At 35.9% G+C, this 23,857-nt stretch overlaps 1 protein-coding gene across 8 annotated transcripts in view; it reads left to right on the top strand.

Moving 5' to 3' along the window:
- Positions 1–23,857, top strand: part of HEATR5A (HEAT repeat containing 5A) — a 105,278-nt gene that overhangs the window by 59,457 nt on the left and 21,964 nt on the right. For 7 of the 8 annotated variants that reach the window (XM_055556093.1, XM_055556090.1, XM_055556096.1 and 4 more), the window contains 11 exons: positions 1,690–1,795; positions 2,428–2,618; positions 4,466–4,622; positions 7,030–7,219; positions 8,093–8,262; positions 10,764–10,790; positions 13,029–13,167; positions 16,809–16,988; positions 18,833–19,072; positions 21,604–21,785; positions 23,421–23,489. In XM_055556093.1, coding sequence (XP_055412068.1) covers positions 1,690–1,795; positions 2,428–2,618; positions 4,466–4,622; positions 7,030–7,219; positions 8,093–8,262; positions 10,764–10,790; positions 13,029–13,167; positions 16,809–16,988; positions 18,833–19,072; positions 21,604–21,785; positions 23,421–23,489 — 1,651 coding nt within the window. The remainder of the gene's footprint in view (positions 1–1,689; positions 1,796–2,427; positions 2,619–4,465; positions 4,623–7,029; positions 7,220–8,092; positions 8,263–10,763; positions 10,791–13,028; positions 13,168–16,808; positions 16,989–18,832; positions 19,073–21,603; positions 21,786–23,420; positions 23,490–23,857) is intronic. The other variant, XM_055556097.1, reaches the window with a different exon arrangement.

The following is a 23,857-nucleotide window of genomic DNA, read 5'->3' as shown; positions in this document are numbered from 1 at the left end:
TCTATTTTTTTTTTTTGCTTTCTAAATGGTGGGATTTTAGGTGAATTTTATTTTTCTTTCCTGTGCTTTTCTGGTTTTTATTTATTGCGATGAACTGAATTAACCTTGAAATAGGAAATAAATATTTAAATAGACTACTTAAGAGTTACGATGATTTTCCCTAAATTTTTAGTGATTCACTGTGTTTATCCTCTGAATTGATTTTATGTATATTGCTTTCCTCGAGTCATATGTAACCTTGCATACCTTTCTTTTTTTTCTGACTTAACTTCTTCCACAACTGGGTTTATTTAAAGAAAAGTAAGTTCCATATCTATTCTGTTTTGATAACAGAATTATTCTTTGGAGCAGAACTGTGTTTGGGCTTTTGGGGCTCAACAGAGTGATAGAGATGTAGTTAAGGGCTTTAGAAATATTATTGGAAGTACAGTAGAGTTGAGTAAAAGTATACCCACATGCCATCTTCAGCCAGTCATGCCTGTTTTCACTCACTGGGTTAACCCTAACCCTGCTGCTAAGTTGCTTCAGTCGTGCCCAACTCTGTGCGACCCCATAGACGGCAGCCCTTCAGGCTCCCCCGTCCCTGGGACTCTCCAAGCAAGAACACTGGAGTGGGTTGCCATTTCCTTCTCCAGTGCATGAAAGTGAAAAGTGAAAGTGAAGTTGCTCAGTTGTGTCCGACTCTTCGCGACCCCATGGACTACAGCCTACTAGGCTCCTCCGTCCATGGGGTTTTCCAGGCAAGAGTACTGGAGTGGGGTGCCATCGCCTTCTCCGAACCCTAACCCTAACCGTGATTTAAAGGGAGAAAAGGAGAGAAAGGAAGCTTCAGAGCTCTGAAGCAATGTTTATAAACAGAATAATTGGTGGGGAGAAAAGGGGGTGATTTTTTTTCATGGTTAACATATCTTTAATCTCATCAAATGGATTTAAAAAACTCCTGTGTTATAAGAACATGAAAAACAACTCACATTATTTTTTAAATACATTAAAACCTAACGAGCACATTGAACCCCAGACCAAAAGTGATATACACATTCATTATAGGTGGAATTGTAGAACTGTAAAAATAAGAATATTACTCTGCACTAGTAGGAGAATGGTTGAATAAACTGTAGACTGTGTATAGTAAAATTTAGCTTCCTGAAGAATAAAAATGATTTGAAAAGTGATAAAGAGGTAATGTTAATGAGAAAAGCAAGTGTAGAAACTATGTTATATATAGTATGATCCCCACGTACATGTTTAAGGTATAGTTGGGGTTCAGAAGGTTGTGCTGCTTCTCACAGTGATTCTCACAGTGAGAAGTCCAGGCTGCCTTTAAAATGAAGCAATGTATTTGAATCCAATAAGTCCTGTTACTAAAAACAAAAATGTTGATGCAGGTAACTTTTAAAATAACCTTTGTTTAGAAAATAGTTGCTGAAATAGCCAGATTTGCCCAGGTAAATCTACATCAAGTGATACATGTTATTTATTTTTTCCTCCCTCAGTGTCATGACACATAGTCAAAATACTTTTGCATTGGTATTAATATATTTTCATTTCCCAAAAGGCTTCAGTGTATTTGACAACAGTTTATCTCATTTTAGTAGCTCCAATAAAATGCAACCAAACAAATTAGTAGTGGATACTTAATACTGCCCTTTGACTTAATTTCTCTTTAAATCTTGTTGTTTCTGATTTTAGGCTTCTTGTATTGGAACAGCTTTTGGACAGTGTAAAGCATACAAAAGGAGCTCGTCAACAAGTAGTTCAGTTACATGTTGTTTCTTCAGTTTCTAGTTTCTTGAAGGTAATTCTATTTTTTTTTTAAATTCCTGCTTACTTGATTTTCTTTTTTTCCCCTAATATGTGGCCAACTAAGTAGGTTGAGGGAAGAAGTTTTTAAAAGATGGTTTCCCCTCCCCCCCATTTTTCTTGTTTCAAGATTTGTAATTCCCCTTTTACTTTTTCTCCGAATAAAACTTGCTGGTCAGAAGTCAAACCTATAATACTATTTTAGAAACATGCTTTAACCTACCAAGCCTAATATTGGAGACCTGGGATTGGCAGATTATGGCCTGTGGATCAAATCTGACTCATTGTTGCATTTCTGACTTACTGTTTCTAAGTAAAATAGGCTTAATTGGTCATTTATTTTATGGAAATCCCTATTAATGTTCTTTGAACACATATGTAGTATGAACACTGTATGTAGTACAGTGATAATTGATCACCATATTGTTTGCCTGGAAGCTTGAAATTCTAAAGTACTTCATGAGAAAAATTAAATTACATTTGTATGTCAGTGTGTGTTTCGATTTTTTTTTTTTTAAGTAGTAATCACTGAATATGAACATATTTGGTTAACCAGAATATATATTCCAAACTGGATAAGAGAATTTACTACAGTTGTAAGTTTGGATTGTTTTTTACATATTTCAGTATGTGGCTGGCTCTAAGGGACATTTGGGTCCAGAAGAAGTGAGAAAACCTGTCCTTGCATTGGTGATGGGAGCCTTAGAAAGTCCCAGTCCCCTCTTGAGATGTGCAGCTGCAGAGGCATGGGCTAGATTAGCCCAAGTAGTTGATGATGGAGCTTTTACTGCTGCATTAGCTCAAGTTAGCTTTGACAAGTAAGTGAATTTCTTACTTAATACTCATGAGATACATGTCAAAACTGTGTATAGCTTGTTGGAACTTACGAAACTTCTGATTATAACTTGAAAAAAACTGAGAAAGGCATATTTTGTTGTTGTTCAGTCACTCAGTTATATCTGACTCTTTGCGACCCCATGGACTGCAGCACACCAGACTTCCCTGTCCTTCACTATATCCCTGAGCTTGCTCAGACTGTTGTCCATAGAGTCGGAGATGCCATCCAACCATCTCATCCTGTGTCATCCCCTTCTCCTCTTGCCTTCAGTCTTTCCCAGCATTTGAGTCTTTTCTAATGATTCAGCTCTTCACATCAGGTGGCCAAAGTATTAAAGCTTCAGCTTCAGCATCAGCATCAGCCCTTTCAATGAATATTCAGGGTTGATTTCCTTTAGGATTGACTGCTTTGATCTCCTTGAAGTCCAAGAGACTCTGAAGAGTCTTCTCCAACACCACATTTCAAAAGCTCAGCTAGGGTTAGGGTTAGGGTTAAAGTGGAATCCCCACCCCCACCCCCGCTGCCTTGGACTGCTTCTCTTAGAACATAAAACTATTATTAATATTTTTACTTTGGTTTTTGTTTTTATATGAGAAAGATCACTGTCTATATGAGTGATGTAATAGGCCACCAGTAGACTCTGGGAGTAAGAAACTTAGGGAGTTTCATCATATAAAATATAGATGATAGGTAGTAAAACAATCTACTGGAAAGAAAAAAGACTGCAGATCAGGAAACATAAACTATATGTTCATTCCTACCAGCTTTGTAACCATCAGCTGGTTGTTTAATCATCTTAACCTGTTTTTCTCTGTTTCAAATAGAAGTTTATTAATGATGCCCTGCCTGCTAAGAATGTTAAGGTGAATGAGAAAATAAATATGAAAGTAGTATGAAAAAATAAAACAACTGCAAATGCTCATGGTTATATTAGTTATATATGTATATAAAGTTAGTAGCTGTGGTAGTAATGCAGAAGGCACTTTGACCTAGTCTCCTGAGTATGTATGTCTTGATTTGGTTATGAACTCTATATCTCTCGTCAGATTACTAACTTGGTTCTAATTCCAGCTCTTCCATTTAATAGTTGGTTACTTAGTAAGAGTTCTTTGGCCAAAATGACTCAGTCGTTTTGATTTCCTCATTTGTGAAAAGGAACTGATAATAGTATGAATCTCATGATTCCTGAGAGGATTAAAGGACCCAATATAAAGTGTGTAAACTAGAATACAATGAAAACTCTGGATGAATAATAAGTTCTCTTTATTTCATTTTAAATCAAAGTTCTTGAGCTGGAACTCTATATGGAATTAGTATCTCTGCAATGAGAGTTTTAAAAATATAACTTAATGATAAGGTAATAATGCATGCCATATGAATTTAGTGTGTATTTCTGAAAGACATTGAAATTGTTTATATTTAAATAATTATTATTAATAATTTGACATCTAAAATTTTTTTTTATTTATTCTTGGCTGTGCTGGATCTTCGTTGCTGTGCGTGGGTTTTCTCTAGCTGCGGCGAGCGGGGGCTACTCTCTAGGTGTGATGTGCGGTTTTCTCATTGCAGTGGCTTCTCTTGTTGCAGAGCATGGGCTCTAGGGTATGTGGGCCTCAGTAGTTGCAGCACGTATGTGAAGACATTTTTATTTAAAATATTTTTCTTTTCAAGATACCTTTCAAGTTATTTCAGAATTTTTTTGTATCAGTTAACTGTAAATGTATTTCTGAATTTTGCAGCTCTTTATATAAAAAGTTTCCCTAAGTGACTGTGCATGTATTGGTCTATTGCGGTAATTATCATTTATTTTTGTTTCCATAATCACAGACTGAAATCAGCAAGGGATGCAGTTACCAGAACAGGACACTCATTGGCTTTGGGATCCCTACATAGGTACTTAGGAGGAATAAGTTCTCAACATTTGAATTCTTGTGTTGGAATCCTTTATACTTTGTCTCAGGACAGTACCTCACCTGATGTGCAGGTGAGTACACGATTGATTTGTAGATAATGCCTATTGTGTTGTATTGACCATTACTAATTTATATAATAATTCTTGCTTCATAATAAAATTAAAACCATTGTTAACCTCAGTGGATTTTTAAAATTCACATATCACTATCTTTACTTCATACTCAATACCTAAAGTCAAATTCAATATCATTTTCTGAAAATGGATCTGCCTTCTATCTTAAAATAACATCTATTATCTTGTGGAACTTAACAGGGACCAGGCGTTGTATTACATTTTTCTAAACATATTAATGTATTTAATCTTCACAGTTATCTAGGATGTATATTCCCATTATATAGAAAGAAAACTGAGGCTTATGGAACCTAAGTTACTTGCTCAACTTACAACCACTAATATATCGTGGAGTCAGGTGAAGAACATAAGTCATGGACTTTAAACTCATGTTCTTAACCACTTTACCATATTATACATAACTTACTCATTTCTGCCAGTCATCATTCTCCTGAGATCTTCATCACATCTTGAATGATTGTTGTGCTTCCTGCTCTTCTGGTCTCCTTATTGTATCTCTGTCCCCCTTGTGTGACCCTAATTACTATAGTGGACTTCCCTGGTGGCTCAGATGGTAAAGCGTCTGTCTACCATGTGGGAGACCCAGGTTTGAGCCCTGGGTTGGGAGGATCCCTTGGAGAAGGAAATGGCAATCCACTCCAGTACTATTGCCTGGAAAATCCCATGGACAGAGGAGCCTGGTAGGCTACAGTCTACAGGGTCGCAAAGAGTCAGACATGACTGAGCAACTTCACTTTCAAACTTTCAATTACTATAGTAGCCTCCTACCTGGTCACTTTATTTTTAGGTTCTTTACAACTCTACCTAGATAGGAAGCCAGAAGTCTTTGCCTGGGAAATTTTCATCTTGCCACTTCCCAACCAAAAAGCTGGGGATACTGCTTATTGCTTCTTTAATCAACTCCTCATTGAAGTCCCATCAACTGACTCAGAAGCTTTCTTGGTTATTAACCCAAAGTACTGATCTTCTCCTAAGATGATCTTCCTGCTTTCCTCCCACATGTCATTCTCATATCTGTGCTCGGGTTTTTCCTATTGCTCTTCTCTCTATTCCTATTTTATAATCCACATTTATTAGTACTGTAAGATCCAGTTTAACCACTACCTTGTCAAACTTCAGCATCTAACATGGGTCTCATTCTTTGAATTACCATATCACTAATAGTTTTTTTCATATCATCTGTTACTTGAGTTGATTTATAAGGTATTCCATCCTTTCTTCATTCCTTTAATATAGTACTTTTTGCTTCTATTTATTATATTTATCCTTTTCCCCTTCAAAAAGTCTATTCTGAACAGACTCCTTTTCTATTGAGTCTCTTTTGTTGATTATTAGATCTTTCTTTCTGTGGCATCCAGTGTCATCAGTCTGACTCTTCTTGATTGCTGCCATTTCTCACCTAATGGGAACTCATCATTTTACCATTAAAAAATACTATAAGCTTTTCTTACATATTTGTTGATAAGAGGGGTAAAGCTTTCTTAGTTGATTTCCTAAAGGGAGAACTTTTTAGATACTTCTTGTTATAGGAAGTTCAAGCATACATAAAAGAAGAGAACATGCTATAAGGAACCTATTAAACCCACCATCCAACTTCACTGATTATCAGTGATTATTGGTTTTGCCTGCTTTTATACTTTATGTCAATGGAACCGTACAGTATATGCTTTTTTATGTTTGGCTTTCTTCAACAACATTGTGTTCCAAGAGATTTGTATTATTTCATGTAGTTGAGATACTGTTGAATCTTAAAAATTTGAGTTTTTATTCGCTGTATAGATTAAGCAGTGAACAATTTTCAACACACTAGATTTAGTTCAAGCCGTTAGCTAAAGAACCAAACACGATTCTGGAATTATCAGTTCTGAGATATATCCATATGTGTGCGTGCTAGCTAAGTCACTTCAGCTGTGTCCGACTCTTTGAGATGCTGTGGACTGCAGCCCTCCAGGTTCCTCTGTCCGTGGGATTCTCTGGACAAGAATACTGAAGTGGGTTGCCCTGACCTTCTCCAGGGGATCTGCCTGACCCAGGGATGGAACCCTCATCTCTTATGTCTCCTGCATTGGCAGTCAGATTCTTTACCACCAGCGCCGTCTGGGAAGCCCCTATATCCATGTATGCCATTCTAAATTGGACATTTGTCTCTCAGTTGTTTTTTACTGGTATTTAAATTTTTTTCTTCAACTCCTGAAGTTCCTTGTTTCTCTCTCCAAGTTAGTAATAACACACACTTGACTGTGATACTACTTTATCACTCGTTTCAACAAAAGAACAGTTCGTAGTGTTTTGTGTTTCTTAATGCTGCTATAACATTTTTAACTGTTTTTCTCTGTCTTCACAGACCTGGGCACTGCATTCTCTCTCCTTGATAATTGATTCTGCTGGCCCACTCTATTATACACATGCAGAACCAACCCTTTCTCTTATTATGATGTTGCTGTTAAATGTGCCTCCTACTCATGCTGAAGTTCACCAAAGTCTAGGTCGCTGTTTGAATGCCCTTATTACTACATTGGGTCCAGAGCTACAAGGTATGCATAGCTGCTTTTGTGATATTTTACATAAAAATATATGCATAAAAATGAAAACAGTTCTTCTCATTGACTCAAACACTTCTCAATAAAGTGAAGTTTAGCAGAATGTTCTTTTCAAAAATATGGGCAGAATATTGAGAATAATCTTGAGAAGACTGACTTCTTAGTGATGACATAATAGAAGAAAAAAAACAACATAGAAATTTAAGCTTCACCAACCATTAGTTACTTGATAACTTGGGAAAACTTTCACGTCTCTAAGCTTTAGTTTCCTCTTCTATCAAATAAGAGAAGAGTCGCAAAACCCTTGTAATTGGCACACAGTAAATGCTCAGTATATTTAATGCCAATCAGATTTCTCTTATCTTGAAAAGATGAGGACCATATTTAGAAAGATAATGTCTTAAAAATACTTTCCTTAACAAGTTAAATGACAAACATAAAAAGGAATAGTTTCAAAACCTCTTATCTCTTATAAGATATGAATGACTAAGCCCCAAAACTCAGTTATTCTGATCTATTCAAATGCAAAACACATGATTTTAATATATGAAAGCAACCCTCAACTAATACAAGCAGGGTTATTATTAGCAATTTCTAACTCTACTTTTCATGAAAATTTGATGTAAACTGCAGTCTTAGGTTCTTCTTTGCAATTATTTGTGTTGCCATGAACCTTTCAGACTAAAAATAACTAACATTATCTAAAAATTTATAACCTGGATTATCCCTCCTTCTGAAGAAGAAATTTACTTCACAGAACCTCAAGTTTAAAATTAGAGGAAAAAAAAGAAATTTTAAGCCCAGTAATACGTGTTTCAAGGGTAGTGATTTTATAGGCCAATTTAAAGCTTTCTGCTTTCATCTTAGGTAACAGCACTTCTGTTTCTACCCTAAGAAGTTCCTGTCTGCTGGGTTGTGCAGTGATGCAAGATAACCCAGACTGCCTTGTCCAGGCTCAGGCCATCTCTTGCCTTCAACAGCTTCATATGTTCGCTCCACGACATGTCAACTTGTCTAGCCTGGTCACCTGTCTCTGTGTGAGTGTAAAATTGCATATGTCGTTAGTTTCTTTTATTGGAAATTTAAATTTATTTCTGTTAGTCTCTCGACCATATACAATAGTTATTTTCCCTCAATTTTAGTCTTTTTTGGGGAGGGTGTGGGGTAACTTCATATAATCATATCTTAAACTGCTCATATATTTATTCACTTTCCCTTCCATTAATGTTAAACTTAGTATTTGGAATATTGATTCATTAATACTGAGTGCTAACATCCCAGGTACTGTATAAATGTTGTAGGACATGGAAATATTTATGTGGTAATAGCAATTTTTTTCCTACTTCTTCTTTTTCCTCTTTTCCAAACTTACATATAAAGTTATTTTCATCCCAGATGAAATATTTTTCCTGAACATTCTAGCAGTGTATGCTTCAACATCTGGGTTCTAACAGTGTGTCTAATGAACATAGAAAGGTGAAGGTGATCAATAAAATGTTCTGATTAGGTGGTTCATGATCATCAGTGGTTTTAAGATTTACTGTGAGCATCACCAGTTTCTATCTGGACTTGCCTAAAAAAGTTACATTTGGAGTTAAAACTTAGGCCATTGATTTTCAACTTTTTCTGCCCTTGTGATGTTTACGGCACCCTCCCCTTAGTAATGTGGTAGTTGAGAATCATCACTGTAGACAAGACCTGTCATTTTCAAACTTGAGACAAAATATGCAGCATTTCAAACCTTGAAAGAACCTCAAACATTAAAACCAACATTCTCAATAAAAATATAAAGAGCAAAAAGTGAAATATTTTGCCCAAGGTAATATATCTAGGTATTAGTAGCTTTGAGTCTAGAACCAGCTTTCTGAACTCCTTCTCCAGTTCTCATTTCGTTATTTCATGTTGACTTGGTAGTTATGGATACCTCTTAACTCTGCCCCCTCCTAGCTCTGTGGCCTTAGGGATGGCCCATAACCTCCCGCAGCCTCATCTCTCCTGTCTGTAAAACACAAGGGTTACACAAGATGCCCCCTGTAAAAGGCATGGGTCCTCGACACTTAATAACCACTCAGTAAATTGTAGTTGTTTTTGTTTTCTTAACATATAACTTAGATGTAGAATTTTATTTATCTTCATATTGATTTTCATAGTTATAATTATCTAAGACTCTTAAGGAGAGAAGATGACTGACTTTCCTGATGGAAACTTCGGTTTCTGTCTGTATTAAATATTTATTAGAGAATATAGCACCTCTTGGAAAAGAATATTACCTTTATCATTCAGCAACTTTTCCCAGTAATATTGCTCTTTATATTCGAAGAACCATTGCCAATACTAATTATTGAAAGATAACCCACTCCTCTGCAAGTTGACTTAACTTTCTGCTCTCCATTTAACTAAATCAATACTACCATTTTTTTCTTCTTGAATCATAGTAGAAAATTTCCATTAATAACCATTTAAAATTTCTTCTTTAACTAATACATGAATTTATTCAGTAAGTAGAGTTTATTGAGAAATAAAGAGCATAACTACTAATTCCTAATGAATTAATTCTGATTGCATTCATTACTCTTTTATTTTCCCAGACTAAGAAGGTTATATACAAAGAATAGACACTGTTCTCAGATTTTTTTCTTTTAGGTACATTTAGAGCCACTGAGAAAATCAGAAGCAACAATTACAGATCTTATTCATGTTACTCATAATACTTAAGCTATAAAATAATTTTTTTAATACAGAAATTAAATTCAAAAATTGCTGTCACTATAAGTGTGTTAATTTTGTAACTTAAAATTTTGGTTAGTAAAGCTTTTATCCTAAATTTATTCTGTTTTAAAGTATGCCCTGTAATAAGAAAATTGCTTCTGCTTTCCTATTAATAACTTTATGTTCAGGTTTTCTTTTCTTTATAGAAATTAATTATTTAGCATGAAGTGTTTTCATATTAACTGAAACTCTCTGAATATTCAGAATACATTTAATCATTAGGAAAGAATCTTACTATAAAGGATTTTCTTCTAACTGCATGCTATTTAACTTCCATTCTGAACTTGGCCTTAGCTACACTTGCAATTCTGACTACTCACAGTTTTAAAACTTGGCTTCCAAGAGTAAAAAAATCTATAACTTGTGATGAGGTAAACGATTAACTTTGTCTCTTATGGGACACCTGTTCATGTGAAGGTAATCCAGATCACTCCTTTCACACTGATGTCTACTTGATCTGGTTTTATTACTAAGGCTTGATGAAAGATTCCAAAGGAAAACCTAATTAAACAAATGTGCATTTTGAAATTACTGTATTTTTGTTATCTTTATATCTTGAGTTGACTGTTTTTAAAATCTTAGCTCAACTCATGTTCTAAGTTGGAAAATGAAGTATTTATGGCGTATCTTTAAAGCTGAAGCTAAGCCAATTTGAATGATAGCTCTATCAACATGTATATTTTAATGCTTAGCTGACTGTTGTCAGAGTCATCCTGGTGTTTATCTTTTGGTTTTTGTCATGACCAGTCTGTCATTTGTTTTTGTGCAGGAGATCTTGTTGGATAATTCTGTGTTGGTAGGTCCCTGAGCCTCGATTCCTAACTTTATTTGAGGTTTGCAGTGCTATTTCTTTGTGTCCACCCGCCCCCGGCCCTTTTGGTTGTAGATGTTCTTCTTTTCCTCTGCATCTCTCTGTTTAAGCTAACCATTAATGCAAAGTCCAGTGTGTGTGGCATGTTACATGGTGTTTACTTAATACCAGCATAAACAAATCCTCCCTAACCTTCTCCAGCTGGCGCACTCACTCTTTGCATTTAATTTTGCATCATTTTGATTTAATATATTCATTTCAGAAAGGAATTGAACATATAGTTTGATTTTAATTTCTGTATTTTGCCTGCTTGATTGTTTGCCTTAACCCGCTCTGTTCTTCTTCCCAATATAAATGCTGGAGAATGACATGGAGATATTAAGCGTCCCATTTTGTTTTGTGTGACAGTCTTTAATATTTTTTCTACTGAACAAGTAGAGTACTTTTGAGCATGCTTTTTCTAGAAGATTGTATGACCAGCCTGAATAAATGCTGCACCTGCCTTGAATTATATGCTTGTATATGCTCCAGTTAATACAGCTAGTAGATTCATTAACTTTTCTTTAAAATTGTCTTTAGAGTGCTTCTTTGCTATTGTTGTTAAATATAGCCTTAATCTTGGGCATGAATAAACTTAATCTTTTTACATTTTAAGTTCTCTGTTAGCCTGTGTACGAGTTTCTAACAGCAGAGTTCTTAAACATGACTAGAATGACATAACCGTGAGACTTTGTGAATGACATTCCTGTCTTTACGCTGTCCATGACATGTACTTGAGGGTATAATAGAACATATTTATAAAGCAGACCTCATCCATATATTTCACTGATAGTATATTTACAAACTTTGTCTTTTAGCTTATGATAAAATTAAGGGTTTAGCCCTCTTTGCCTAGGTCATGTGCCAGAACCCCCGCCACTGCCTACTCTTTTCTCAGAAGTCTGCCTCTGCTCTTTTTGGCAAACTCACCTGCCTCAGTCATGCCTTTCCCACATAAGCCAGATTTAAAGGCGCTTATAAGAATTATGCCATTATTTCTCAAATGCTGCTTGGAAAATCACTGTTGAAGACATTTATTGTCATAAGCCACACCAAACTGGTCTTTATTTTCATAGTTGGAATGAAATAAATTTTAAAATCTCTAGGCTTTATTCTACTTATGAAATCACCTTTGACTTGTTTTAATTACTCATTTAAGGTATATCACCATTCCTATTATCATTTACCCTCGGTAGATGCAGCTTATTGAGATTTACATTGTTTAAATACTTCTCAGTAAAAAGAATATGTATTGAGCCTGTCATTTGAGCAGAAATATTCTCTATCACGAAGATATTTAGATATCTGTGTACATATATGTATATCCACATATAAGTAGATAGGCATTTATAAAATTTGCTATCTATAATGTCTCTAGAGAGCACTTTTGGTGAATATGTTTTCTGAGTTAAAACTCTTTCTGCCTTTATTTGAAAATGCATTTACTTACTCTCTATGGCATCTGCATAAACTATTGATAGAGGCTGCATTAATAATAGCTATAGCTAATGTTTAATTGAGCATACTTACTATTTGCCAGGGACTGTGCTAAGCACCTTTGCATGTTTCTTTGTGTTGACTTTACAGCAGCCCTGTGAGATAGGGGTAGTGTTATTTTCATATAACAAATGAGGAAACTGAGGCACAGAGAATTTAAATAATTTGCCTGTGGTCACATAGCTAGTAAGTCATGGATATAGGACTCAAACTGAGACAGTCTGACTCTAGAGCCTCCGTTTTAATCACTATGCTACAGTGCTCAGACAGATTTATATAAACTTATACTTGGAGATTCATAAAATGTAATAGTATATAGTTCCACATAAAACATAACAGTATATGGTTCCATGAGCACTTGTATATACAATAGTATATACAAGCTGCAAATAAATTCTTTCAGTGGTATCCCTTTGTCTCTCAAAACTGTTTTACTCATATACATTTTATGTCTTCTAACATTGTCAAGAGACTTTTGCTTGGGTTTGTTTATGAATATTGCATAATAAGTACATGTATTACTCCTTAAGCTATTTCTAAGTTATTTAGTAAAAAATATGTGCTAAGATAGTTGAAGAAATCTCTGTATATCTAATAAATCAGGAGGGGTCCAGTGAGTAATCTGTTAGACTTTTTGAATGTCACCAAGAATTTCGGTTCCTTTACTTCCCAAATGGTATTTTTCAGGTGAATCTCTGTAGTCCCTATTTGTTACTGAGACGAGCAGTACTGGCTTGTTTACGTCAGCTTGTTCAGAGAGAAGCAGCTGAAGTTTCAGAGCACGCTGTTATGCTTGCTAAGAACAGCAGAGAAGAACTGACTCTGGGTAATTCTCTTTATCAGTATTATCTCCAGCTCAGATGATTATTTTAATCCTAAAGCTTCTCTAGAAACATGAGTTTTTAAAGGGAAATTTAAAAGTTAGTATATAATATCTTAAACATGCTACAAGTGACGGTTGCTAAACAGTTATCATTCCAACCAGTGATTTTACTGGTTTAAAGCAGTGGTTTTCAAACAGGCTCCCCACAGAAGCAACATCCAGCTCACCTGGGAATTTGTTAGAAATGCAAATTCTTGGGCCCCATCCCAAGTCTAAGCCAGAAATGGGGGAGTAGAGCCCAGTGATCTGTTACTTATTCTCCAGTAATGGTAGTATGTACTGACGTTTGAGAGCTATTGGTTTTGGACGAGTTTTTTTACAATGGATTGAAATTGCATTTAGGCCTGAAGTCATTTATATGTGCCTTTCTTCCCCTCAAATCTAATTGAATATAATTTCTCATAGATGAATCTGCTTCAAATTAAAGGATTTCTTAGCCCCTTCTATGTTTTAGAGCTGAATTAAAGGATTTCTTAGCCAGTAAGGTTTTAAGTGTATCTCTTCATTTTAAAATCATATAACTAACACAAACATGTATATAAATTCAGACTACAAAAATAGAAATGATAATGTCTTACACTTTTAAAATATATAGTTTCCAAAGTGCTCAATAAAGGACAGAAATGGTATGGACCCAACAGAAGCAGAAGATATTAAAGAGGTGGCAAAAATACACAGAAGAACTATACAAAAAAGATCTTCATGACCCAGATTATCACAATGGTTTGATCACTCACCTAGAGCCAGAAATCCTGGAATGTGAAATCAAGTGGGCCTTAGCAAGTAGCACTATGACCAAAGCTAGTGGAGGTGATGGAACTCCAGTTGAGCTATTTCGAATCCTAAAAGATGATGCTGTGGAAGTGCTGCACTCAATATGTCAGCAAATTTGGAAAACTCAGCAGTGGCTGGAAAAGGTCAGCTTTATGGACTATGCAAAAGCCTTTGTGTGGATCAATAAACTGTGGAAAATTCTGAAAGAGATGGGAATACCAGACCACCTGACATGCCTCTTGTGAAACCTATATGCAGGTCAGGAAGCAACAGTTAGAGCTAGACATGGAACAGCAGACTGGTTCCAAATAGGAAAAGGAGTACGTCAAGGCTGTATATTGTCACCCTGCTTATTTAACTTCTATGCAGAGTACATCATGAGAAACGCTGGACTGGAAGAAGCACAAGCTGGAATCAAAATTGCCGGGAGAAACATCAATAACCTCAGATATACAGATGATACCACCCTTATGGCAGAAAGTGAAGAGGAACTAAAGAGCCTCTTGATGAAAGTGAAAAAGTGAAAAAGTTGGCTTAAAGTTCAACATTCAGAAAACTAAGATCATGGCATCCAGTCCCATTACTTCATGGCAAATAGATGGGGAAACAGGTCAGACTTTATTTTTCTGGGCTCCAAAATCACTGCAGATGGTGATTGCAGCCATGAAATTAAAAGATGCTTAGAAGGAAAGTTATGACCAACCTAGACATATTAAAAAGCAGAGACATTACTTTGTCCAAAGAGGTCCATCTAGTCAAGGCTATGGTTTTTCCAGTAGTCATGTATAGATGTGAGAGTTGGACTATAAAGAAAGCTGAGCATCAAATAAGTGATGCTTTTTAACTGTGGTGTTGGAGAAGACTCTTGAGAGTCCCTTGGACTGCAAGGAGATCCAACCAGTCCATCCTAAAGGAGATCAGTCCTGGGTGTTCATTGGAAGGACTGATGTTGAAGCTGAAACTCCAATACTTTGGCCACCTGATGTGAAGAACTGATTCATTTGAAAAGACCCTGATGCTGGGTAAGATTGAAGGCGGGAGGAGAAAGGGACAACAGAGGATGAGATGGTTAGATGGCATCACCGACTCAATGGACATGAGTTTGGGTAAACTCTGGGAGTTGGTGATGGACAGGGAGGCCTGGCATGCTGTGGTTCATGGGGTTGCAGAGTCAGACACGACTGAGCGACTGAACTGAACTAAACTGAAATTGCTATCACATTTTTAGAAAGTCTCAGACTTCACAGAGCTTTCCAATATCTAAAGCTCTCAGATCCATAATGTGTTTTACTGTTATTCTGTGCTCTTTAACTTAGTTTTATTATTATATTAAAACCTTGGCTCTGACTTACTGTATCAGCATTGCTGAACTTGTATACTAGTCATCAAATAGGCTACAGAACTTGTTTGCAGATTATTCTGTGATCACTTAACCAGAGAAATTGTAATCTTCTAACCATGTATGGTATTCTCCCCATAGTGACCTTTAACTTACATTAACTGCTGAAACTATATTTGTTGCTTTAGGATTTATTATGTTAATATGCTGGTACATAATTATTGAATAAGCTATGTGGGTAAGACAGTAAAGGATTCATTATATAATTCCTTATTAAAATTTTTATAATTTTTCAAACGATGGAAAAGTAGGAAGAAACATGCAGGTGAACACATAGACTCACTACTTCGTATGTTTGTAACACTGACTTTGTGTGTCTCTCAGTATAACACATAAGCCTTTTGCCAAACCATCTGAAAGCAGGTTGCAGGCATCATGACTCTTTACCCCTAAATACTTACCTGTGTCTTTCAAGAAGGACATGCTCCTGCTTGACCACACGTTATTTCCAAACCTAGTAAAATCAGCATTTAGTATTTTCGTAGAATGTGTAGTTCTCACGTAAATTTCCTGTATATTAAAAAAAGAAAAAATGTCCTTTATAAATTCCTTTCCCCCCTCACGCCCACACCCCATCCCCAAATTTAGGATCCAATCATGACTCATACATTACATTGGGCTGTTCTAACTTTTAGACCCATAATCAGAAACATTCCTACCACATCCTTCTGATCTTTAAAAGATCACTAAAAGATCTTTAAAAGATAACTCTTCTTTTAAATAGTCTAATAGTAGCATAATCTTTAGAAACTAAATGCTTTCATAATTGCCAAATGAGTTAAATTCTCATAAGAAAATGTACTTGTTCTTTTTATGTTTCCAGAGTTAGAGGAAATAGATACTAGATCAAGGCTTATATTTCTTTTTTGAAATGATGTATTACTTTGCAGTGAGAATACTGTGTAGTAATTTATATTAATTCAATAGTATTCTTAGATCCACTGTAGCTTAGTTGTAGTAATTAAATACTCTTCTCCATTTAATAGTTGTTTTCTGAGTTTTCCTCTCATGTTAATAAATTTAAAGCCTTTATACCAGAATAAGTAATGCTTAATTATGATTATTTATTTGAATTTAAAGATAAGATTCCAAGAAACATTGTATAAATTTTTAGAAGTATTGCATGCTAATTGGGTTAAAATGTTTACCTGATAAGGAAAACATATTAGTAAACTCAAAGATTTATCTTTTAATGACACTGTATAAAAAATAACTTTGCAGTGTTGTGAATAATAATAAAACTTTAGTTGTTAACTAAAACAGACCTCAGTAGACTGAGGGTGCCATATGTGGACCAGTTCTTTAGAATATATTTGCATGTAATATTTTTAATAACCACTGAATGTGTGTGCTTCTCATATGGCAGTTTTGTTTTCTGTATTACTTAGATCATCGATTTTCTTCTTGTCAGATGCTAACATCAGAGAAGTGGGCCTTGAAGGGGCCTTACTGACCTTACTTGACAAAGAGACAGATCAGAAATTATGCCATGATATCAAAGAGACTTTAAATCATATGCTCACATCTATGGCAATGGATAAACTCTCCTTTTGGTTAAAGCTTTGTAAAGATGTACTTGCTGCATCAGCTGGTAAGTACTGGTGATTACCAGCCAACATAATAAAACTGAAAGTAAAAGCATTATATAAAATTGTCTGCTAGTGATAATTTATTAATTTGGATATTTGGGGTAAAACTGTTGCTTTTCTTTAAGTGAAGATTCTAATGCTAGTCTTTAAGTCCAGCACTTAAAGCTTACTTTTTTTTTCTCTTATAATTGTGTTAGAGTCTTTAAAATTTGTATCTTTGGACTAAGAGAGACAATGAGTGAGAAAGAAAGAAGATAGAAACCATTTCTCTTCCAAATACTATACATATTATGTATCATTTACTCTTTTAACCATCTTATGAGTAGGCAGTAGTATTCCATTTTACACAAGGGAAAACAGGGCTTGCAAAGGATAAGTAATTTTCCCAAAGACACACACATATTCAAGCCTTAGTCTGCATGACTTTAACATCTAACTTTTCAATATATTTCAGTACCTCTCAACTCAGTTACTTAAGCCTTATAATTAATGTAGCTCTGGTCTCAAAGGAAGAAAGGTACTGTAAAATCTCTGGCTTTTTTTTTTTTTTTAGTATTCTTCTCTGTCCACCTTTGCTCTTGTTGGCACGCCTACCTTTCAGTTACTGACACTTGCTCTTTCCACCATTATGTTGTACATGTTTTCCTTTCTTGATGTTTTCTTCTGTCCCCAGTACTTAAGAACTTAAAAGGACTTCTTCAGAAGAAAAACTACAAGTGCATAGATTGGTGACCTATCTTCTTTAAAATTTTATAGTCACTCTGTGAACTTAATACTCAGTTTACTTCACTGTTTGTTCTTTTTATCCTTTGTCGTTTACCTCTATCCCTTCTTATTAGAAAAACATACATTTCAGTCTCTATTGATGTCTTCAGTCTCCACTGATATTTTAAGAAGGGTTTGCCTTAACTTTGTAACATCTTTGCTATCTGTTGTATCACAATCAAAAAATGTTGACATAAAAGATAATTTAAGAAAAACAAGTTGGTTTATGTTATAAGTTGCATTTTAAGTTGAGTTAAATAGTTAATAAGTCAGCAATTGGTACTCTTGCCTGGAAAATCCCATGGACGGAGGAGCCTGGTAGGCTGCAGTCCATGGGGTTGCTAAGAGTCAGACATGACTGAGCGACTTCACTTTCACTTTTCACTTTCATGCATTGGAGAAGGAAATGGCAACCCACTCCAGTGTTCTTGCCTGGAGAATCCCAGGGACGGGGGAGCCTGATGGGCTGCCATCTATGGGGTCACACAGAGTCGGACACGACTGAAGTGACTTAGCAGCAACAGCAGTATAATATTAAGGGAAAATAATTCCTTAATTACTGGCTCTGCTGCTGCTGCTAAGTCACTTCAGTCGTGTCCGACTCTGTGTGACCCCATAGATGGCAGCTAGTCATCTGGATAATTTGTGATTGTAAATATACCAATGGGTCTATCCTGAGGAAAGTATTTTTTGGACATTTTTGTGGGTTCAGGAACCTTCTTAAATTCATTCAAGGGCCCAGTGTTAACATATCTAGTTCTGTCTACCATACTCCCTACCACAGAATGCTGTGCTTCCTTGAGTATATCCATCTTCATACAGTGGATTGATAATCATTCTAGTATCATGTTCAGTCTTTCACTTTAAATATAATTTAATGGCTTCATCATTTTTTAAGAATAGTTTTTTTAGCGTTTCTCAAGGTAACCACTGTTATCAGTAGTCATTAGACATGATTATTTTACATCGTTAAAAGATGTATGATTGATGAACAGTATGATCTGTACTTAAGGTCATTTGTGTCCCTTTATAAGTGTATCTTCCAGTTGAAACTACGTGTATTTTTCTCCCTTGATAAAAGATTTTGCAAGTGTAACCTGTGTGGATACAGTGCAAGAAGAGGAAGGAGATAAAGGGGATGACGCTTCGGTTCTGACCAGCAGAAATGATGGCAGACCGCACCCTTTCACCAATCCCCGATGGGCCACAAGAGTCTTCGCTGCTGAATGTGTCTGTAGGATAATCAACCAGTGTGAAAATGGACACAGCGCACATTTTGATGTTGCTTTAGCACAGGAAATGAAAAAAAAGGATTCAAGAAGTAAGTGGCTTAACAATGACAAGACCAAATGGTACACATAGAGGCGCTGTGTGCCTGTAGTACATTTCTAATGTTCAAATGCATTCTTAATGATTGAACTGAATGCTTAAATCAGCATTCACTTTTGTTTCATGGACATAATGTGATACATTAAGTTTATAGAGAATGGTCAAGTTCTTGGAAATTATGTGCATTCCCAAGTTTTATTTTCTTAAATTTTATTTTTATAGAACTATTGAATATAACAAAATATAGCTATTTTGCTCATAGATTATTTTGGTTCCATGGATATTACCTTGAAAACATCTGAGTCTATCTCAATGTAAAGTAAACCTACTTGTGAGACCAGTTTGACCTTTTATTGTTCAGTTTTATTATTTTTACCTAAATACATGTTGATTATGGTTTAATTCACTTAAACACATATATTCAGACACAATGCTAACATCTCAATGCCTTATAAATATTCTTTACCTGACAAAAGAATCACAAGGCAAGATGTTGTTATTCCCCATCTGAGACTATGAATTAGGTATTTCTTTTTTATTTTTCAAGCAAGCACGTATTGCGTCTCTTAGCTGTCTTTCCTTTGCTTAGTTTTATTGAAGTATAGTGGATTTACAGTGTTGTGTTAATTTCTTCTGTACAGCAAAGTGACTCACTTATATACACATTTATATATTTATATGCTTTTTCATTTTCTTTTCCATTATGGTTTACAACAGGGTGTTCAGTATAGTTCCCTGTGCTGTCCAGTAGGACCTTGTTGTTTATCCATTCCGTATATAATAGTTTGCCTCTGTTAATCTCAAACTCCTATTTCTTCTCCCCGCTACTTCCACTCCCCTTGGCAACCAAGTCTGTTCTCTATGTCAGTCAGTCTGTTTTTGTTGTGTAGATAGGTTGATTTGTATCATATTTTAGATTCCATGATGCTGCAAATGACATTATTTCATTCTTTTTGATGGCTGAATAATACTCTGCTGTGTGTATATACCACATCTTTATCCATTCATCTGTCAGTGGACATTTTAGTTGTTTACATGTCTTGGCTGTTGTAAACAGTGCTATGAAAATAGGGGTGCATGTATCTTCAGTTTATGGTTTTCTCTAGATATATGCCCAGGAATAGGATTGCTGGATCATATGGCAGCTCTTTTAGTTTTTTAAGGAACCTCTATATTGTTTTACGTAGCAGCTGTACCAATTTATATTCTTGCCAACATTGTACATTCCTTTTCTCCACACCCTCTCCAACATTTGTATTGATATTTGTAGGCTTTTTAGTGATGGCCATTCTGCCTGGTATGAAGTGGTACCTCAGTGCAGATTTGTGTTTCTCTAAGAATTAGCAATGTTAAGCATCTTTTCCTGTGCCTGTCGGTCGTATGTATGTATACTTTGGAGAGGTGTCTGTTTAGGTCTTCTGCCCATTCTCTGATAGTGTTGTTTGTCTTTTTGTCGTTGAGTTGTATGAGCTCTTAGTATGTTTTGGAAATTGAGTCTCTTATTTGTGATGAACACTAATACTGATAGGTACAAAATTAGTGTGCTTACTGACTCCTGTGCTCTTGATTAAAATTGTAATTGGGACTTACTAAGATGAGCTGGTTTCTTCAGTATGACCTATAACTAGTATACTTCTTTGAATTAGTCTCAAATTTTTTTTAGGTAAAGGTTTGTTGTACCTGTAAACATTTTATTGTTGGAACACTGTTAAATGATTGTTTTATGTCTCTCCCTGGTAGAATTATTATACTAATATGTTGTATGCATGAAAGGAATTCTCATTTATAATTTTATAGCTAGAAATATTTTTTTTTTATGCCCCATCTTTTGTGTGTGTGGCAGCACATGCAAAAAAGTAAGGTAATGTAATCCATACGAAAGTGAAAGCGTTAGGCGTTCAGTTGTGTCCGACTCTTTGTGACCCCATGGACTGCAGCCCACCAAGCTCCTCTGTCCGTGGGATTTCCCAGGCAAGAATACTGGAGTGGGCTGCCAGTCCCTTCTCCAGAGGATCTTCCTGACCCAGGGATCAAACCTGGGTCTCCTGCATTGCAGGCAGATTCTTTACCATCTGAGCCAACAGGGAAGCCCATAGTCCATATAAAGAACCACATAAAAAATCTTTAAAGGAATATTATCTTTTAGCTTCAACTTGACATGAAGAGAATGATTAATGCATAATTCATCAAAACCCAAAGTTTCCTCAGTACCTTCTAATGTACTTTTATCAGAAAGTCTGAACAAAATTTTTATTGAAAATACTATTAGCATTCTTTTAAAGGATGCTAATTCTGCCTTTGGTTTTTTCAAAGCTGTATTAGCATTTGATTTGGGATGGTTGTTTGTGTCTGAGTACTTGCACTGGTGCAGTAAATCTTGCTTTAAGGTCTGTAACAAACAGTCACACTGTAAAAGTACTTGAAAGTCTAGCTTATGAAATTAAAAGGAGGAAAAATTAGCACTTAGCATAAATCTTAGTTCCAGCATATTCTTAATAAGATTTTCTTTTTTTAATCTTGTAGATGACTTTTTGGTGCTACATCTTGCTGACTTAATTCGCATGGCTTTTATGGCTGCCACAGATCATAGCGACCAGCTCCGTCTTTCTGGCCTTGAAACCCTGTTAGTGGTTATTCGGCGATTTGCAACGATTCCAGAACCAGAGTTTCCAGGTCATGTGATTCTGGAACAGTATCAAGCCAATGTAAGCACTTTCTATTAGAGAATCTTATTATTAAACAACCAGGTTAGAAGTCTGTGAAACTAATTGGCATGTCACCTCTTAATACATAAATGTGTGTATATCTCTGTTAATATATCACCAGTCTAATAAGTATATGTTTGAAAAAGAAATCTTCAAGTAAAAGCAAAATAATTCATGAAACAGGTCTTTTATAATGCTAAAAGTTGGAAAAGGCAATGGCAACCCACTCCTGTATTCTTGCCTGAAAAATCCCATGGACGGAGGAGCCTGGTAGGCTGCAGTCCATGGGGTCACACAGAGTCGGACACAACTGAAGTGACTTAGCAGTAGCAGTGTATTCCCAACATCACAATTCTCCCCCTTCTTACTGTTCTCAGAAACACAAGGAATAATCTGATCCAGGACCAGGACCACCTCTCCAAATAACTGTATTTATAAAAACTTTTGGAGCTGCACTGAAACATCTGTAATAGTTAAACCAACTTGGTTTTCTTTTTTTTTTGAATTGAGTTCCCAAGGTACCTTATTAAAGATCTTTCAGAAAGCTCAAAAAAAAAAAAAAAAAAAATGCTAAAAGTTAAGTCACGTAATTAAAACCTTCTTGGTAATTTATGGGGAATAAAGGGCTTTGATAATGAAATTCTTTACAGAATATCCAAATAACCTTAAGATAACACCAAATCATTAATCTTATTAACATATTCCACTTAGGCTACATGCATGTTTCATCTTCAGGTTACTACTCCTAGTCTCGATATAACCTCCTTTATTTCCCCTGAACTTAGAAAAGAGTTCAAGATTCTTTTACTGGTTCTGTAATCTTTTTAACTGGTGTTTGTTTGCCTGGTGCATTGAGCAACCTAGGAGGAACAAGGAAGGTAACAAAATCATCATGTTACATCACACACATCACATGTAGTCCTTCAGCAGTCATGCAAGGATACCTTTCCTGATTCAGAGGCAGCTTCTGTTGACTGGCAATTAGGGAATCCAGAGCAGTTCACCAGTTGGTAGCAGGCTCCATCACATCTTCCCAACAGGTAATGTCAGTGTATGTTTAGGGAAAGAGAAAAGGAAGGGATGGGAGTTACATAGAACTACATATTAGTTTAAATACTGTATTCCAGCTTAAGGGGAGCTCTGTTATATTTTTACTCCTCTTAAAATTACAAATGATAGAAATAAAATTACCGCTCACTTAAGCAGAAAAGGAAGATTGTTTTGGGGAATCTTAGTTGGCTCTGCTTTCTCCTGCACTGGCTCTTTTTTCAAATTTGCCCTCTCCGAGTGGTATCAAAATGGCTCTCTTAGCATCTAGAGTCTTTTAAAGACAGCACTTCTTTCCGAGTACTTCCAGCAAACGTCTACAGGAGAGCTTTCATTATACCAGAGTGGATCCCTGGAGCCAGACAGTACTGTTAGCTCCATAGCAACCACATGGGCTAAGAGTTGGCGAGAAAGTTCCCCAAAGGAGAATTGAGATGCTCTTACTCCAAAACAGGGAAAGACATCCTGGGCTGACAAAACCAAAAAGTGTTTATATAAAGGGATAATTTTAAGATAACATTAAAAAGAGAAAAGAGTTTGTGCTATCTTACTTATTGATGCTTGAACGAGCATATCATTTCTTGCCAGGTAGGAGCGGCACTTAGACCAGCCTTCACCTCAGAGACACCACCTGACGTCACTGCCAAAGCATGTCAGGTAAACAGTAAACCCTCCTTAGGAAGCAGCTCTCCAGATAGTGTTTAATACCAAGGTTCGATGTTACAGTGTCCACCCACCCATTAATCTCAGCTGCCCCTTTTCTTCACCTTTTAAATTTACAGAACTTTTTCTTTCTTGTAACTGCATAGTAAGCCAGTATATGGGTATGTCACCAGTTCTCTAGTGATGGAAATACAGGGGCTCTTTTTTGTCTTTCGCTCTTACAGATAGTGCTGCAGTTAATGACCGTCTTTCTGTATGGGTCATTTCACTGGGTCCAAGCATGTATGGGAGCTAAATTCCCCAAAATTGAATTGTTGGGTTAAAGAGTGTATTACAAGAGTTAACCACTTTAAACTCCTGCC

This window comes from Bubalus kerabau, chromosome 19 (genome assembly GCF_029407905.1).
Source record: "Bubalus kerabau isolate K-KA32 ecotype Philippines breed swamp buffalo chromosome 19, PCC_UOA_SB_1v2, whole genome shotgun sequence".
Classification (NCBI taxonomy): domain Eukaryota; kingdom Metazoa; phylum Chordata; class Mammalia; order Artiodactyla; family Bovidae; genus Bubalus; species Bubalus kerabau.
Note: the sequence above shows the minus strand (reverse complement) of the source record. Positions and strands in the feature narration are given on the sequence as shown.